We start from the raw sequence: 19,693 nt of genomic DNA, 5'->3' as shown, positions 1-19,693 counted from the left end.
ATTAACAAATGCATGCTACCTCTTTGGCTTGTTCTGAATAACAGATTGTTAACCACAGATTCGACCCATTAGGCGTGCATTTCAGAAGCAGTAATTAAAAGTCACATTTGTAGTTAGGATTACATTACATTATTAATGTGCATGTAATGTAATAAGTAATATAAATATGCTGTATATTTCCTTAGCTGTACTACTAGTTGAGCTTGCTTTTGTGCTTTTATTTTCTTTAATTAATAGCTTTGCATCTTATTCATGTGAGACTGAGTTACTCAAAAAATTTGTAGTAACTGTTTTGTTTGTTACATAATCTGATAATCTTTTCTTTAGCAGGAAAAAGAAAGAAAAATGCGTTATATCCCTGGAAAAGGAAAAATGCATGATAAAAAAAGGGGTTAATGGAAACGAGAAATAAGCCTTGACCGGGTCAACACCCCCTCTCCCCCTCTAAACAGCTCCTCCGGTGGCCCCTCCGACAAAACACACACACACACACTGTCAAAAATTAGACGAAATCCATGCCGGAAGAAACCAAATCAGTAGATTACGCCATGGAAGCGGCATCCGGCCCTCACTTTTCCGGCCTCCGCCTCGATGTTCTTCGATCATCTCCCTCTTCTTCTCCTCGTTCCAATCCTCTTCAACTCATTTCTTCTTCCACTACATCCTTGCCTACTTCTCAACCCTTCATCATTGGTATTAATCAATCTCTCTCTCCCTCCCCCCTTTAAATACGCTTTATGTATAATTTATGCTGTTTATGCGTAATTGCATTAAATAATTAGTTCAATTTGTCGTGTTTGATTGATTAGGAGTTTCTGGTGGTACGGCGTCGGGTAAAACAACTGTATGTGATATGATTATTCAACAGCTACATGATCATCGTGTAGTGCTTGTTAATCAGGTTTTATTTTAACTTATTACCATTTTTCGTATTGTCATGTTTAGATTTTATTGTTTTTTGTCAAGTTCGGCTAGCAAGTAAGATTTAAAATGCTTTCATGAAAAGTGTTGTTTGTAGTGTATTTACTTTCTAATTTGCTATTATGTACAGTTGCGGTTCAGTATTAACTATTTAGTCCTGTGTTATCTCCTATACTTTTTGTTATTTAAAAATGTAAAATTTTTGAATCTTCATGTTTGAACGTTTCTTTGATGTTGATGTATTTTTGGTACTCTAGGATTCCTTTTACCGTGGCTTGACACCAGAAGAATCAAAACACGTGCATGAGTATAATTTTGATCATCCAGGTAATTTAGTTATGGGAAATATTATTGTTAGGTATATTAAGTTAGTGGTACTTGTAAATTTGGAGGAGTTGTGCCCTGATGAGGAAACCTAGTAAGAACATTAATTTTATGATGTTTAAATTTATGTGTAGATGCATTTGACACTGAGCAGCTTTTAGAGTGCGTTGAGAAGCTCAAACTTGGGCAGTCTGTACATGTTCCGATATATGACTTTAAGATACATCGCAAGTCTGAAGATTCTTTTCGGCAGGTTTGACCTTGAAACCTGGATTCAGTCATTCATCGTCTGACCAGATCAGATCAAGTTACATCTTGTGTCTAAGATGTGACATTTTTGGATGTTTTCGGTGTTCCTGCCTATAGATAATCTGAATATATAATTTTGCATGTTGTGGTAACAGCTTGTGAGGATTTACTATCTGCATTTGATTTGCTTTGGAAATGGTTAACTATTTCAGTAAGACACAATGTAATCATATATGTTATATTTTTCTGTAGAATCTGAGGCTTGTTAAGTAATGTGACAACATACAGACAATAAATTGTAACTTAATTGTTTTTTCTTAAACGATATATTAGCATGAATCCCTGCCAGCCACATGTTTTTTACGTTTTGGATTTTGGTTGAGATATATTTTGATTGCTAAATGAAAATGTCAGTAGGCTTATCTTTTTTCTTTCATGAATAGATAATATTATAAATTTATAATTGAGAGAGATATATTTTTCAACAGGTTTTCTTAAGCTTCCCCAGTTTGCATTGTTGTGTCCTTTCCGTGTGTTTGCGAGAGAGGACACTTCATTTTGTTGTTTGAAGTTAAGCTTTATTTATGTACCTTCCATAGTTCTAATATTGTCTTCCAAATTTGCTTTGCTTGTTCAGGTAAATGTATCAGATGTAATTATATTGGAAGGAATACTGGTATTCCATGACCAACGTGTTCGTAACTTGATGAATATGAAGATTTTTGTTGACACAGGTTAGTGGTTCACATTCCCTTTTTTGATTGTTTTGTAGCTTTTTCATCTCATTATTGTAGTTGTAATGTGTGTCCTTTTATTTTTGCATTTTCTTAAGAAACATCCTTGTTTTCTAGTTTTGTTTTCTTTTGGTACGTTATATGTATGGGGTAGACTGTAGCTGTGCTCTAAAGTTTCTATCTTTGTCCACTCTGTGTAATTGTATGAGATCTCTTTTGGAGGGAAACTATCAATGCAAAGGGATGCAGCTTGATTTTAAGACCCTGAAATGCTAACCTTGGTTAGTGAGATAAGATTCACATTTTTTATGGTTTATTTGTAGTTTAGTTCTTTAAGTTGCATTTTTTGTTAAGGATTGTAAGAAATTGCATCTTTGAGAAAATAAAGTACAAGAAGATAATTATTATTAGATCCTATTCCCCGTAATGGAAAAGAGTGCAACATTATGTTGTTAGGTTTTAGTTCCCTTCAGTTCTAGCTTCGTAAACATTGGGTCATGCAAAGAAGAGGGCGGGGAAGAGGTTGGAAGTTCATGTCTTCATGGATCCATTTTTTGTATCATGTCATTCTTATCAATTCATTATAAGGTCCTGTCATCCAATTTAACCATAAATGCATCCTTTAATGAGTTTCACATGCATCCATGCAGTGCACGTGCAAATATATACAAAAGAAAATAGAACCATGGACAATCCAAGACTATGTCCTGCATATAAACTGATGTCATATCCTTCTTTCTCTCCCCCGTTTCATCTTTGCATACCCACAACATTATATTTATATCAGTTAATTGATTGTTCTGTAATATATTTTTGCTATGATATCTGTACATTAATAACATTTAATCAATTGTTACCATATATACCGGTAGTTATGTTCTTTGATTCTTTTGTCTTCCATTTGTTCAATATCCAGATGCTGATGTGAGGCTTGCTCGTAGAATACGGCGTGACACTGTTGAGAGGGGTAGGGACGTTAATTCTGTTCTTGAACAGGCAAGCCTTTACTTCGTGTAATTAGCTTAAGTTTCTTGGACTGTCAAGAATAGTCTATTAAGAGAATAGTAGTAGTACTTGCTTAGTAATAGCTTAAGCAGTAGTAAGGGTAGTGTGGACATTGTACTGCAGGATACTAGTATAAATAGACAAGTACTAGTAATTTGGTATGCATTATGAAATATCAGAAAATGGAATATATTTTCCACCAAGTAATCTCTCTCTCTCTAGAAATTCTGTTATTCTCTCTCTCTAAAACAGATCTCTCTCTCTTGGTGATTTCTATATCTGATTCTATCAATCTCTTGCTTGTTTCTCTTAAAATCTAGCTTTATTTCACTGAATCTATAATTGTTTTACTGTTTTACTTGCTTATAAACCTAGAAAATCACAAAAAAATTGAAAAACTAGAAAACTACATTGTCAAGGCATGACAAATTGGTATCAGAGCACTTGTTTTCGATCTACTGTTGCTTCCTATGTGTTGTGCAATCAATTCCGAGCCGTGTAATCGCAGAGAACTGCTCAGATCAGTCCAGGTGTACTGTTCTTCATTTTCTCTGTTAGATATGTGATTTACTGCTGATTAGTAAATATTTTTTGAAGTGTTTTAGTTGTTTACTACTCATTTACTTGCTGTTAGTTGTATTTAGTGGAGTTATTTGGAGAAAAATACAAAAATAACAAGTTATTACTGTGTTGATTGTGTCTAGTAGCTGAGATACTCTGTTCTAGTGAGTATACTGTTGATTTGGTGTGAGGGGGATTGTTGTTGATTGTTGAGACTGTTACTAGTAGTTTGTGATTGTATTGGTTGTGGTGAAGTGTTGTGTGTTGAAGATCTGAGTAATTGGAGTAAGTAATAGTCACTGTGTTTGAGATACTGTGAAGGAGAAATGAGTTAATACTGGAATCATGATATGGCTGAGAGTTCACATCAAGGAACTTTGAATATGCTGCAACAGGATCTGCAAGGTCACATAACTGGAACTCAAGAACTAGAACTTAAGAACTGTAACTCAAGATCAGATTAGTAGATTGCAGGAGCAGATTGAAAAATTGTTGACAAGACTGAATAGAAAACAAGGAAAAGGAGAATAAGAAAACGGCTTATGGAGGAAGTGATGAAGAGGAGTATAAGGAAAATGTCTCTCTTCCTACAAAAAAGGACTATTAAAGGATCCTCAACATGCTGCCTTTGAAAGACAGAGGAGGTATCACCATACTTACAAGGAAGAAGATGAAGGAACACAGAACACAAGACTGTACGGGGAGCGGTACAGTGATAATCAGAGTTTGAAGCATCTTAAGTTGACATTTCCCGTGTTCAAAGAAGGAAGTGATTCCATGGAATGGTTGAGGGATTGTGAGGAGTATTTCAATATTTATGAGGTTGCTGATAGGAGGAGAGAGCTGCTATAGCTGATATGCACTTGTCTGGGATACCTAGGTCGTGGTACAAGTCCTTCATGACCGGCAGAGAAGGTGTAAGTTGGCTGTAATTTTCTGAAATTTTTGTAGCCAGATTTGGGGAACTTGACACTGATTTAGTGTTTGACAAATTTAAGAAGCTGCAACAAACTAAATCAGTAGAAGAATATTATGATGAATTTGAAAGATGCAGAGGGCAACTCCTCAAGAAGATACGAGGACTAACTACAAAATACTTTTTGGAGAATTTTGTAGGAGGTCTGCATGTTGATATAAAAGGTATGATCAGGTTGTTAGAGCCAAACTCCCTATCTCAATCTTTAAAGTTGGCAAGGTATTATGAGCAGACACTAAACTCTCGACTAAAGAGATACAACTAACAACTATGGAGGAAGTTATAAGTCTGGTGGTGGTTCACAGATGACTGCAAAGATAGGAGTTGCTAGTCCTGGAAGTTTGAATGTCAATCAAACTCATGTGCTTATCCAAAGTAAGAGTCAAGAAATAGTTAATTCCAAGCCAAAGCCACTCACTTACACTTAAAGGGAAGAAAGAAGGCAGAAAGGGTTGTGTTACTACTGCGATGAGAAGTTTAGCTAGGGCCATGAGTATAAGAAGCCACAAAATTTCTTGATGGTAGCAGAAGGAGTATTTGAAATAGAAGATCATACGGAGGAACCAAACTATGATGTGTATCCTGATAAGATGATAGATTAGTTACAAGGGGAGGATGCCTTACTATCTGCTATGGTGACACAGAAGACTGAATGGAAGCCACCTCTGCAGTTTAAGGGGGTGTTCAATGGAAGGCAAATTAAGATGCTGGTGGATAGTGGCAGTATCCGTAAATTGATTAGTCACCTTCTGAGCAGAGAATTGGAATTACAGGTAATAGAACAAGAGTCTGTGCACATCAGTTTACCAAATGGAGGAAGTTTGAAATGTATAAAGATATGTGAAGGGTTGTGTTGGAAGCTAAATGGGAGATCGTACAGGGCTGATATGATTATATCAGAATTAACTAATTGGGATGTCATTATGGGAATTCCTTGGTCAACTCAACTTGGGGATCTCTCAAGTGTGATTTTCAGACACAAACCTTGCAGTTTGTGAAGGAAGATGAGGAAGTGAAGCTGGCAGCCGAGGATCAACTGGTATTAGAGGGAAGTTGTTATCAACTTACCACCATAGTGGCCACATGGAAGGAACAGATCCTTAACAGCTACATGGATGATGCAGAAGTACAAGATATAATTGATGTAGTAGCACTAGATAAAAATGAACCTCAAGAGTATTATTTGACCAGTTTCAAGGAAGTTGGGTCTTTGGAAGTCAGGGCAATCTAAGAAAGCAGATCTTTAATGAGTTGCATAACAATGGAATAGGAGGACATTCAGGTATTAAGGCTACTGCAAGAAGAATTGGTGAATATTTTTATTGGTCCACTCTCAAACAGGACATTGGAAGGTGGGTAAGAGAGTGTGTAGTTTGTCAAGAGACTAAACGGGAGAATCTGAAGAAACTAGGTTTATTATAACCATTAGCAATTCCCCAAATACCTTGGAGGGAAATTGCCATGGATTTTATAACTGGACTCCCTAAATCACAGGGATACAAAGTCATATGGGTGGTGTTAGATAGGTTTAGAAGATATTCTCAGTTTGTAGCTTTACAACATTTAAAAGTTTAGCTCAGACCTTTTTTACACTATCTACAAGCTGCATGGTTTACCAGATTCAATTGTAAGTGACAGGGATAGCATATTTTTGAGTGAGTTTTGGCCGCATCTATTCAAGATTTGTGGAACCAGATTGTGCATGAGCACTGCCTATCACCTTCATTTTGATGGATGTACAGAGAGGGTGAATCAGTGTTTAGAGCAATACTTGAGGGGCATGAACAGGCAAGCTCCAAAACACCGGGTAAGCTGGTTAACTGTTGCTGAATGGTGGTATAATACCACCTTTCATGGTGCATTACAGGTTACTCCTTTTGAAGTAGTTTATGGAGTGAAACCAAGACATCTGCCAGGAGCTGACAAGGTCCACACTAACATTTCTACCTTGGAAGTGTTGTTGCAGAACAAACAGCAACAATGGGGTACCTTAAAGGAGATTTTGGAAGCTTCTCAGGTAGGTGAGAATGAAAGGCTAATGCTTATAAGAACAGGCCTGAAAGAGAATTTGGAGTAGGGGACTGGGTTTTTCTTAAGTTACAACCTTATAGACAAATAACTGCGGCCATAAGGAAGAACTTAAAACTGTCAGCTAAGTAGCTAAGTTGTTTGGGCCATATCAAGTGTTGGAGAAAATTGACAGTGTTGCTTATAAGCTGGATCCCCCTGCTACATCTAGGGTTCATCCAGTTTTTCATGTGTCTCAGTTAAAGAGAGCAGTTGGACAGGCTAAAGTTCTTTGTGTCTCAATTAAAGAGAGCAGTTGGCCAGGCTAAAGTTCACAGTCACCTACCACATGTGAAGGAGCAAGGATCATTTGAGCTTAGTCCTTTGAGAAAATTGGACAGTAGATCAATAGTCAAGGATCACAAGGTTACCTGGGAGGATGAAGACCTGCTCAAGCTCAATTTTCCTCATTTTGGTCTACTTCCACGAGGTCATGAAAGTCACGAAGGAGGGAGGAATGTCAGGAATAGTCTATTAAGAGAATAGTAGTAGTACTTGCTTAGTAATAGCTTAAGTAGTAGTAAGGGTATTGTGGACATTGTACTGCAGGATACTAGTATAAATAGACAAGTACTAGTTGTAATTCCGTATGCATTATGAAATATCAGAAAATGGAAAATCTTTTCCACCAAGTTTTTTCTCTCTCATTAGGAATTCTGTTATTCTATCTCTCTAAAACTGATCTCTCTCTCTAGGTCATTTCTATATCTGATTCTATCAATCTCTTGCTTGTTTCTCTTCTACTTTAGCTTTATTTCACTGAATCTATTCTTGTTTTACTGTTTTACTTGCTTACAAACCTAAAAAATCACAAAAACATTGAAAAACTAAAAAACTACATTGTCAAGGCATGACATGGACCCACGTGACCATTTGGTTTACTGGTCCGACTTGATCCCACTAGCTTATGTACTTATAGTTTAATGACTCGATTACTTTCACTGCATAAGTTAAATGCAAGTTATTCTTCTTGCTAGACCTTTCTCCTTTCATTTAAGACATTACCTTGTATAAAAAGACGTATTAAAAAGAAAATAAAGGAAATAGATAAGATAAATAAAAATAAAACATTGGTGATAGTGATTGCTTTCACATCTTTTAGGAGAAGTCATAGCAATATTGCCAAATGCATGCACTATACAAGGCAACGAAACTTGTGTGCAAGAAACATTGCAACTTTGTGTAATTTCTTGTGACTTCACTAACAATGAGAAAATTACGTATATATGAGTGAGCTTACACATACATGGCCTAGACTTTGTCTTGTGTATAAAATAAAAAGTTGATAGCATCTCTTTGATAAATGGATATGTGAATCCAGTCTCTACCTATTTACTAAGTCCTTAGGGATTCATTTCTACAGCTCTTTAGTTTTCCGGTCCTTTGTACACTTTTTTAGGATATGAGCGTTGACGATGCTGTGGTCGTCAAGAAGTGTTGAAGATCACTCCTCTCATGTTCTAAGTGTTCTATATGAATATTTGCTAAGGCTCAACCTCTCAAGGTTTATTCTATTGAGATAAAAGCTTACTGTACTAATAAGTAGTGCCGGTGAACTTGGATTGAAATCAGAAAATATTGCAAAATTGCTGTTTAGCTAATGAAGTTTATCAGTAGCCTGGTTAAGGAGGTCAGCAGAGGAATGAATTTCAAATCTTAAAATCAAGGAAACATTTCCTAGGGGGTAAATTATGGATCAAATCTGGAAGCTGAACATTGAGGCAACATTTCCTGTGGTGTATATGCGAGAGAAAACTTATCTAAAATTGGATATCTTGCCGGGAAACTCTACTTCTATAGTTTTTCTCTCTATGTTGTGCTAATTTTATTACTCCCGTATTGTACCTGTCTGTACTCTTAAGTGTCAACATTGAAGTTTATCATGTATTCATTCCTTGTCTATTATGCTAGAGGGTTACTTGTCATTTCAACTTATTAATATATATACATATACATATATATGTATATATATATTGTGTTAGTATAATAACCAATGCTAGTTTCGCAAAATCTAGTTTCATGTCTTTTTTGTTTGTTGAGCAGTATGCAAAATTTGTGAAGCCTGCTTTTGATGATTTTATTCTGCCATCAAAAAAGTACGCTGATGTTATTATTCCTCGTGGAGGTGATAATCATGTTGCAATTGATTTGATTGTTCAACATATCCACACAAAGCTTGGACAGCATGAACTTTGCAAAATTTATCCTAATGTATATGTTATTCAGTCAACATTCCAGGTAATGCTCTATTGTCTTTTTTTTGTACTTCCGTGATTTTCTTTTGTTTATACAGGTCTTCTGACTAGTCTAATTCATAGATTATATTATTATCGCCGGTCATCTTATAAATGGCCTCACCCCTGAATCTCGACCCTGTGTGCATCAGTGATAATCACTAAGACCAACTTCAACCAATGAGGTATAAAAAGATCTAACATGGTATAGGATGATATTATGCGTACTTTTACACAATACTTCCACTATATATAGATTAACTTAAAATGCACAACATGATGAAAGTAACTAGAACAACAAGGTGTCATGTAATGCTCGGGTTTCTGTATATGCACCCAACCACACAATTCTTCCACTCCTGTACTAGTCTTGTACTGTAAGTCCTACTTGCTATTTTAAATTTTTCTTGAAGAACTTTAGCCTATTATTTATGTGACTACGTCATAGTTGCTCACCCCCACCCACGATCACCCATGACCCACCCACAACACAAACGCGCGTGCACACACACACATGCACGGACGTCCATGCGCACATGTCATTGTCTGTTGGGTGTTTAATTAATGATTTTTTTTTCTCTAGGCTTCAAAAAATATTTAATAATGGAATTCATGCTACAGATTAGAGGCATGCATACACTGATTCGAGATCATGAGATATCAACAACTGATTTTGTATTCTACTCGGATCGGCTTATTCGCCTGGTACTAAGCTTTCTATTTTTTTATGAAGTTAATGCATTGATGACATCTCTGCACTTGAATTATTTCGCACTGTAATTCAGACCTATTTCACCTCAAATTTCAGGTTGTGGAGCATGGCCTTGGCCACTTGCCCTTTACTGAGAAACAAGTGGTCACTCCAACAGGTATGTCTGACTGAATAATAGTTTCATTCCCAGCACTACCTTCTGAGTTCTGATTGGTGTCTTTTGAAACAATAAAACAATTCTCGGGGTTTTCACCTTGGCCTTTAGTTGTTAAAATATATATGATGTAAATTCCTTCGGATTGAAAGCTTTGAAATTTTGAACTGTACATATCAGAGAGTTTGAATCACATCTGCGAGCGATTGAAAAGGACCATGTCTCTGTATTTAAGGTTTGAGTCATATAATTCTTTTTCTGTTTTGTGATGCTTTGGAGGTGACGAACTTCCAATTTCCTCAGCTGAAAAATCTATAACCAAAGATTAGCACTAGTGCAGTATGAGCTTTAGCAGACACCTGTTGATCTGGACTGATTTTTTTTTTTTTTTTTTTGGGGGGGTGGGGGAGCGTGGGGTGAGTGTTCTACTTTCCTTTTCATTTTTTGGAAATAAAAAATTTGTGAATGGGATGCTTCCGAAATATAAATGTGTAGTCTGTTTATGATAGCCGTTCTTTTTCCGCACACTGGACTTGTTCTAATTTAGGGAACTCTTGTAATACATAATACCATTGTCATCATTTGGTTACTAGTATTGGGCAGTGTATCTTATTTAGACCTCTCCAACCCAACTCTAAAAACGTACTTTTACACCATTTTGGTGTAAAACTCCTCTCCAACCCAACTCTAAAAGTTACACCATTTTGGTGTCACGCCAAAAATTACACCAAATTTGACGTCACACTAAATTTTTAGAGTTTGCCATGTTGCCCTTATACTCCTTTACTAAAAACAAATTTGTTCCATTGACCTTATTACTTTTAACGTTACTTTGTACTTTAGTATAAAATAACCTATATAGTACAAAAATGGTGTAAAATTTAGTGTTGATGGGTTGGAGTTGAATTTGAAAATAGGGTAGTTTTTACACTATCTTGATGTAAAAATTACACCAAAATAGTGTAATAGGTGGGAGATGCTTTTAGGGCTGTAAATTGATCCGGAATATCTTGTATCTCGGCTTATATACGACTCAAAAATATGATACGTGTCTCATATCTGTTTTATAAACGATCCAAATTTGCAAAAAAATTAGGCCCGAATAAATTATGTGATGCAAATTCTGACAGATTCGGAAAAGTTTATTCAAGGACGAATAAGGGAAATTTAGAAAAATAAATATCTTTTCTTGATTTGTTAAAGATTGTGAAAAAAGATTCCATTACATTTTAATAATTGGGGAATATTATAAATATTCCAAATATCTTCCTTATTTTTAGTTTCCTTAAATTAAGGGTTTTTCTTGGAGGTTACTCCAGATGCCTATATATGAATATTTTACCATTGTAATTGGGGAGATCGGATTAATTTTAAAACAACTATTCTATGCTTGAGTGTGAGGCCTAGTTATCCTTTCTATTCTTTCCTATTTATAACTAAGAGTTCTGCTCGCCCATAATTTGCTATATTCTATAACATTTTATCAAGATCCCGCATCAGAATTGGTATCTGAGCCTGGTAGATATGACTACTTCCCCGGGAAAAACTTTTCGAGGGAGACTCAATGATTCTAAACGTGATGAATTGTTGTTGCAAATGATGGAACATCTACTACTTTAAAAGTTAACGATTAGAGGATGTTGAAGCAAAAATCAGCACTGTTGCAAATCCACCTATTTACCATGAATTGAATTGGATGGGAAACATCAGGAAACAAGGATGCAGAAGGCAAAGAAACTGTTACCGGAGAAACTGAAATGCAAGGAGTCTTGAATTGTGAGAAAGAACCAATCAAAGAAGAGTGTAAAACAAAGTAACAATCACTTGCTTTTAATCGGCCCAGAAATTTTGTAAATAAGTTTCACTACGAACCTCGCGACACAGCTGGAGACATTACAAAGAAAGTAAAAATTGATGTTCTAAATTTTAACGGACGTTTGGATGCAACAAATTTTGTTGATTGGGTTTCTGCAATTGAAGAGTATTTTGATTGGTATGACATGTCAGATGAATGGAGAGTTAGATTTGCAAAGATGAAGCTAGTGAATCTTGTGAAGATGTGGTGGAATGGCGTTGAGGTAGATTTTAGAAGGATGAAGCAGGCTCCTATAACAACTTGGCAAGCGATGAAGGCAAAGCTTCGTGAAAAGTATATGCCATCCAACTATCAGGACCGACTATGTGAACAACTTGTTAATTTAAGGCAAGGCACAATGACAATAGCAGAGTTCATGCAGAAATTTGATGAACTTAAGAGTCGAAGTTAGATTCTGGAAGATGCTCGTCACATTTTTGCACGGTTCAAGTCTGGTCTGAGATTCGAAATAAGAAAAGAGATGCCAAGGTATGCGTCCTTGTAGTGTTGAAAATGCGTTTCAAATTGCATTGGATCCGGAAGAATATTTGAATCCGTCATATAGTAAGCAAATTGGTATTCAAATGAAGGAGAGATGAAGGAGACAATAAGAAAATTTCTCAACAACCCACCGACAACTAAAACTTTTCCAAACCAGAATCGAGAAGGAGTAAGAATGTCGATAATAGCGATTGTTGCTTTCGTTGCGAGGGAAGGGGCATAAAGCATATCAGTGTCCCACCAGAAATAATCTCCATATTACGGTGGAACCTGAAGAACAAGGTGAGCATGAACAAGGTGATGATGAAGGTGATGATGAGGATGTCAAAAATTGTCAACAGTTTATTGCTGATGACTAGGTCGATTCAGAGGATGCTTCTTTGTCCATGGTTCTTTGACGTATTCTTGTGGCACCGAGATTGAGAACCTGATTGGAGAAGAACCACAATCTTTCAAACTCTTGTAATCTGTGGAAAGGACTTACTGAAGCTGGTTATTGATGGTGGTTATTGATGGTGGCAGCTCTGCTTCCGCAGTGGAACGACTCAACCTTCTAATAGAACCTCACCCGCAGCCGTATCATGTTTCTTGGATTGACAATACCTTTATATCGGTTACTAATCGTTGCTTAGTTCCGCAACTATAAATATCGTATTCATTGTGATGTTGTCCCTATGAGTGTCACTCACTTCTTATTTGGTTGACCTTAGCTATTTGATTGTGAAGTTTATCATTGTTGGAAAGAAAACACTTTTCACTTTATGTGGAAGGGTAGCGATATTACACTTCACCCTAAAAGTCCTGATGAAATGAAGAAGATGAAGGCAGCAACTTAAATGTTGGACAAAAACATATGGACAAGAAGGCTGCCAGCCCCAAACTTGAATCACATAAGTTTGATCAGCAGCCAAAAGATGAGAGAAAAGTACTCCAATTTCTTACGAAGAAAGGGTTTCTCCATGAAAGGAATGTGGGGCTATTTATGCGTTGGTGGCAAGAAAAGTGGACCAGGACACAAACATGACATCTAGAACATTGCCAAAAGAACTCAAAGAACTGTTGGAAGATTTTTCAGATAATTCTCCTGATGATCAGCCTAGCATTTTGCCTCCAATGCGGACTGTGCAACATGCCATTGACCTTGTACCGGGAGCTCAACTTCCAACTTGTCTGCTTACAGGATGAATCCTAAGGAGCTGAATTAAACAGACAAGTGAATGATCTTTTGGCAAAAGGATTCATTAGAGAGAGTTTAAGCCCATGTGTTGTTCCGGCTCTTCTAACACCTAAGAAAGATGGAAGTTGGTGTATGTGTGTAGATAGTCAGGTAATCAACAAAATAACAGTCAAGTACCATTTCCCGATTCCTCGCCTTGACGACTTGCTAGACATGATGGCAGGTGCTACCATTTTTTCGAAGATTGATCTAAAAAGTGGTTATCATCAAATTCGAGTTCGGCCCGGGATGAGTGGAAGTCTGCATTCAAAATTAAGGATGGGCTCTATGAGTGGTTCTATGAGTGGTTGGTTATGCCTTTTGGTTTGTGCAGCGCACTTAGCGCAATGACGCAAACTTTACAACCTTTCATTGGTAATTTTTTAGTTGTATATTTTGATGATATATTGATATACAGCAAGAACAAAGAAAATCATCTTCCTCATCTAAGGCAAGTGCTAAGAGTTATGCGAAAAGAGAAGCTTTACATCAACATGAAAATATGCTCTCTCATGACCTCTAATGTAATATTTCTGGGTTTTGTAATATCTGCCCAAGGTGTTAAAGCTGACCTAAAAAGAAGATTGCAGCCATTCTAAACTGGCCAGCTCCTCAAACATTACACGAGGTTCGTAGTTTTCATGTTAGGCATGCAGCCTAATAAGCCAGTTGATTTGGCTCCCCTGCCAATCTTAAGTCGTCTTAGTGCAAATGCGGAGGCCTTTGCTGAACATATTCAGCAAATTCATGCTGATGTGCGTAAAAAGATTGCAACGAGTAACAGTAATATAGAATTCAAGCAGATTTGCATCGCAGACATACTGTCGGAGATCAAGTTATGGTGCGTATCAAGCCTGAGCGTTTTCCAAATAGCAAATATAAGAAGCTTTAGTACAGGTGTTGGGACATATGAAATCATTCTAAAGATTAATGCAAATGCCTATGTTGTGGATCTGCCCAGTAATTTGGGAATTAGCAAGGCCCTTAATGTTGAAGATCTTAGTCTTTACCATAGAGACATCGTCAATTCAACATTTAATTTAGTTCCTCCCGCCCGTTTACCACCAACTTCAACTGGTCCAGACAAAATTGAAAATATTGTAGACACTACCATTGTTTCAACTCATAATGGTCGCTATCAAAAATATTTGTTCAAATGGAAGGATAAACCATGGTCTGATTGTACATGGATTGTTGATGAAGACTTTCAGCGCTTGGATCGTAACCTTTATGAACATTATCATGCATTTAACTCATCGGAGTTGAGTTTTCCCAAGCCATGAAGAAATGATGCAAATTCTAACAGATTCGGAAAAGTTTATTCAAGGAGGATTACTATGTTACTCCGACTCTTCTGTTTAGGTTGTCGTACCCGTGTCAGACACTTGGACACGACACTTATTCCGTGTCGGATCCTTTGACTAAAATAGTGACACTTTGACCAATTTATAGACCAAATATTAGTCGCGCTTAATATTCAAAACTAATATTTAAGAAGAAAAAAAAGTAAGAACGAGATAAAAGTAGGGAAGATGTCAAATTCATAAAGTTCTTTAAAAAATCAAGTTTAATCAAAGTTCTATTGCTACTTTATACTAAGATTTCTAGCTTAACGTACTTGTTTACTATTAAAATATTCCATGTCCCCGTACCCGTGTCCAAAAATAGGACAGTGTCCCAGTGTCCCTAATTTTTAGACTTGGCAAGTCCAACATTCAGATATGTGTCGTGTCCAACACTCCGTACCCGAGTCAGAGTAACATGAAGAATATGGAAAATTCAGAAAAATAAATATCGTTTCCTGATCTGCTAAAGATTGTGAAAAAAGATTAGATTACATTTTAATAATTGCGGAATATCATAAATACCCCATAATATGCCAACCAAATATCTTCGTTATTTTTAGTTTCATTAAGTTGGGTTTTTCTTGGAGGCTACTTCAGCTGCCTATATATGAATATTTTACCATTGTAATTGGGGAGATTGGATTAATTTTAAAACAAGTATTCTAAGCTTAGTGTGAGGCTTAAGTTATTTGGTGTGATGCCCGGCACCTAGGTGTGAGGCTTGGTTATTCATATCATTGTTTCCTATTTATAACTCAAGAGTTCTGCTCGTCCATATTTTGCTATATACTATAACATTTTACTAAGATCCTGCATCAGAATGATTCCTGATATGAGCACTGATATAACCGCTCAAATTAGGTCTCATACTATTTTGTATAAAATGATCCTACTGGAATATTCAATTGTGATCCATGGCTCATATTCGTTATGACCCTATATATATGTATATAGTTAAGTTCAATGGAGTCTACCATTTCATTGGAGTCCTGGAGTCCTTTTTTTTCTACAAATAAATTTTTGCAAAACTTTTCATTTTGTGAAGCATATTTTACAACCATCATCATTTTAATAAATTTTGCAAATATCATGCATATTTTAAGTAAAATATTTCTAACATTTTATGTTCTGCAACGTGAACATGAATGTTCTGCAACGTGATCTGCAAACTAAGCGTGTTTTGCAGAACAATATTTATATGGGATTTGCAAGATTATGAGTAAAATAATGATATTTGCAAAACATTATTCGCAATGTTTTATGTAATATATTATTTGCAGAACATATATGGACTTCAGGACTCCAATGAAATAGTGGACTCCATAGAACTTTACTCTCTCTCTATATATATATATTTTTAAGTAAATAATCATTTTATAATTCTTAATATCTTAAACAAGTTTTAATTTCGTACAAAATATGATGTATTAACCGTGATAAATTATATATATATATATATATTTCGAAGTAAATAATCATTTTATAATTCTTAATATCTTAAACAAGTTTTAATTTCCTACAAAATATGTTGTATTAACCGTGATAAATTATATATGTGTACATAATATATATACATATAACTTTTACTTCATAATTATTATTGTTAATATTTTATAGTATTTTTTATATTAACTAATAATCATCTGAATAGTTGAAATAAAAATGATATTTAGTGTTAGTAAATCATATTTGACTCGTATCGGGTGGATCATAAATTACCCGGTTAGGAAATGAAAATACGGTACCAGCTCATATTCGGTTTGGATCCGGCCCTCATATATCGAAGATCAGTTTGTATTTGAATAATATGATCCCGGATCCAAATCTGGACACACTAAAAATAAAACGACACGATACTTGAGCACATGGGTGTCCGGTTCTACCCGGATCATTTTACAACCCTAATCTTATGATCTAAATACACTATAGCCATATTGACTTGCATATATTTATTACCCAATTTCTTCTAAACACATTGGCTATGTTGACAAATTCATGTAATTCAATTGCAGGATCAGTATATACCGGAGTTGATTTTTGCAAAAAATTATGTGGAGTCTCGATTGTACGAAGGTTTGCATTGAGTAAATAATTTTGAGAAAAGATATTGAGTTTACTGATAAGTTACTCATTGCATGAGACATGAAAACATAAATATTTTGAGAAAAGATATTGAGTTTACCGATAAGTTTCCGATGAATATCTGAAAGTCTGACATTCTTTAGCCTAGCCACCTGTAATTTAGTCTCCTGTGGACATTTGTCTCCCTATTTACTGCAATTTTTTGTTTTATTACATAAGAAGATGCATAAGATGTGCATACCAGTTGATAATAATTTGTAACTCTCATTTTTTTAGCCATCATACCCATGCTAAATGATTTTTAATCTTTTCCTAACTAGAAAAAGAGACACATATAAAATTCTTAACTAGTTCCGATGTCAAATATATCAAGTAGTATGCTACCTTGTCTGCTCTAGTAAATTATCGACCTGCTTATACATACAGTGGTGAAAGCATGGAAAATGCTGTGCGTGCTTGTTGCAAAGGAATAAAGATTGGGAAAATTTTAATCCATCGCGATGGTGATAACGGAAAACAGGTAATAATATTTTAAATTTTTTTTTATTTTGTAAATTTTTTTATTGTGGATTTTACTTCTCCATGGTGTATGGATAACATTATTATGTATTTAACAGCTTATATACGAAAAACTTCCAAAAGATATTTCAGAACGACATGTCCTGCTCCTGGATCCAGTTCTTGCTACTGGTAATATTTGTTGCAGTCATCTTTAAAAAAAAGTTTTTTTTTCACCTAGAAAACATTTGTTGCATTCATTCCTCTTTTCATTTTATATATTTTTTATTCTTTGTTTGAACATGAACAAGTTTAATCTCTTCTTGAAGGCAACTCGGCTAACCAGGCAATTGAACTACTCATACAGAAAGGAGTTCCAGAGTCCCACATTATATTTCTTAACCTCATATCTGTAGGTGTTAAAGCTGTTCACGGATCTGAAAGTGCTTTAAAATACCCATGCAAACTGATTCCTCTTGCATTGATTTGTATAGGCCCCAGAAGGAATACATTGTGTCAGCAAACGGTTTCCGGCACTCAAAATTGTCACTTCAGAGATTGATGTGTCATTGAATGAAGAGTTTCGTGTGATACCAGGCATGGGAGAGTTTGGAGATCGTTACTTTGGCACCGATGATTGATCATTCAAAAGAGTAACGACAACCTTTGGTCTTGGCTTAAACTCTCTCCGAGAAAGTTATGATTGGAGATCAACTCTTGCACATATGTGATTTCTGTTCTTGTGTATTACTATATCATTAATTTTGGAGGAATGTGCTCCGAATATGCATATCGTTTAATTTTTTGGCTACCACTTTCAAGAAATTTTTTGTATGACTAATTGATGCATTAATCCATTTTTAAGGAAGCCTAACAGAGTTTAGTTTGATTCTCAGGCAGTTAGGTTGGTTGGGTAGTCCGACCTTGTGCCTACTGTATGATTTATCAATGCAGTAATATGAAAGTTTAGAAATACACATTTAGAAATAAGTAAAACTGTTTAGCGAAAAAAAGGTCCGGGTTTGGAGAGGAAGTTGTCTCCTCTCCAACCTATTTAAGTTGCTGATCAGGCGATGATTGATTAGACACCGAAAAGAGTTTGAAGGATTCCAGAAGGAAACAGAGTCCTGAATTTATCATCCACGATTGCAGCAACTCCAGTCGCTTACTTAGCTATTGCATCAGAATAAAGGTTCTTGGTGAAACAGGTTGCTTGAAATGGTACAGTAAGAGAATCTCCTATGCTAATAATTAAAATGGGTTGGCTAAATTCATTGACTATTACAGTTAATCCTCGATGAAGTAATAATTAATAAAGTAATAATTTTGTTAAAATAATATTTTTTTTAGTTCCTACATAATATACACAGTATATTTTTACTCCAGATAAAGTAATAAATTTGTTAAAGTAGTTTTTTTTTCAGTTCCAACCCTATTAATTTAAAGAGGTTTAACTGTATTAATATGTAAAATTTTAGCTAAAAGATTTGACATATAATAGTGTTATCTATAATTATAATTATGTAAAATTATTTCTAGATTTTATTGGTTGTACAATTATAGTCAACTAAATATGAATATCTGTTAGTCCCTTAACAATATAGTAAGAATTACAGAAGGGGGGTTGAATAAAATTCTTGAACCTTTTTCTTAAAATAAAAATGTTCAAACTCGAATACAAATATAAGTGTTTTGATTAGTACAATGCGGAATAAAAACTTACGTGAATCAAAACATAAGTAATTAAAAACAAGAGTTTTTAAAAACTTTCTGGTGGATTTAAATAATTCCACCAGAGATATATATTATGTCGACAGAACTCTGTGTGCAAAAATCCTCACAGCTGCTTACAAATTTGAATTACTGAGAATACGGAGAAATGCTAATAATTCTGCTTACAAATGTTTCTCACTTTTTGTATCTCAGATATTTGTTTCTATTTGCTACTTCTTGGTTTATATAATACCAAGATTACAAAGTCAAAAGATAGAATCATTATAAAAACTATCAGTTCTAATGATTTGTTACTTTCTTCTCTATTACCCAGTTAATAGGCTTCCTCATTCCATTTGCATACATCTCGACGCATGTGACCAGTTGTCACTGTCAACTGATGTTTGAATCCTTTGTCCGTTGGGTACATGATCATCCGTCGACTTTATGATCATCCGTTAATGGCTTCATTGATCATCCGTCGACTGCTATATTAAACATCCGTTGATAGCCATTTGATCATCCGTCGATGGCTCTGTTAATCA

General features: G+C 35.4%; 1 protein-coding gene across 2 annotated transcripts; it reads left to right on the top strand.

The window, feature by feature from the left end:
• Positions 1–336: 336 nt before the first annotated feature.
• LOC141718006 (uridine/cytidine kinase UKL1, chloroplastic) lies at positions 337–18,303 on the top strand. Of its 2 annotated transcripts, XM_074520333.1 has the most exons (14): positions 342–693; positions 810–901; positions 1,179–1,248; positions 1,380–1,498; positions 2,132–2,228; positions 3,145–3,224; positions 8,881–9,075; positions 9,693–9,776; positions 9,880–9,940; positions 16,868–16,928; positions 17,364–17,457; positions 17,555–17,627; positions 17,765–17,847; positions 17,930–18,303. In XM_074520333.1, exons 1-14 carry the CDS (start codon positions 516–518, stop codon positions 18,074–18,076), a joined length of 1,434 nt encoding a protein of 477 aa, XP_074376434.1. In that variant the 5' UTR covers positions 342–515; the 3' UTR covers positions 18,077–18,303. The 2 variants fall into 2 exon arrangements, with proteins under 2 accessions (XP_074376435.1, XP_074376434.1); XM_074520334.1 differs by lacking the exon at positions 17,765–17,847 and having other exon boundaries at positions 337–693.
• Positions 18,304–19,693: the final 1,390 nt, after the last annotated feature.

This window comes from Apium graveolens, chromosome 4, assembly GCF_009905375.1.
Source record: "Apium graveolens cultivar Ventura chromosome 4, ASM990537v1, whole genome shotgun sequence".
NCBI lineage: Eukaryota > Viridiplantae > Streptophyta > Magnoliopsida > Apiales > Apiaceae > Apium > Apium graveolens.
This window is presented reverse-complemented; position numbering and strand designations above follow the sequence as displayed.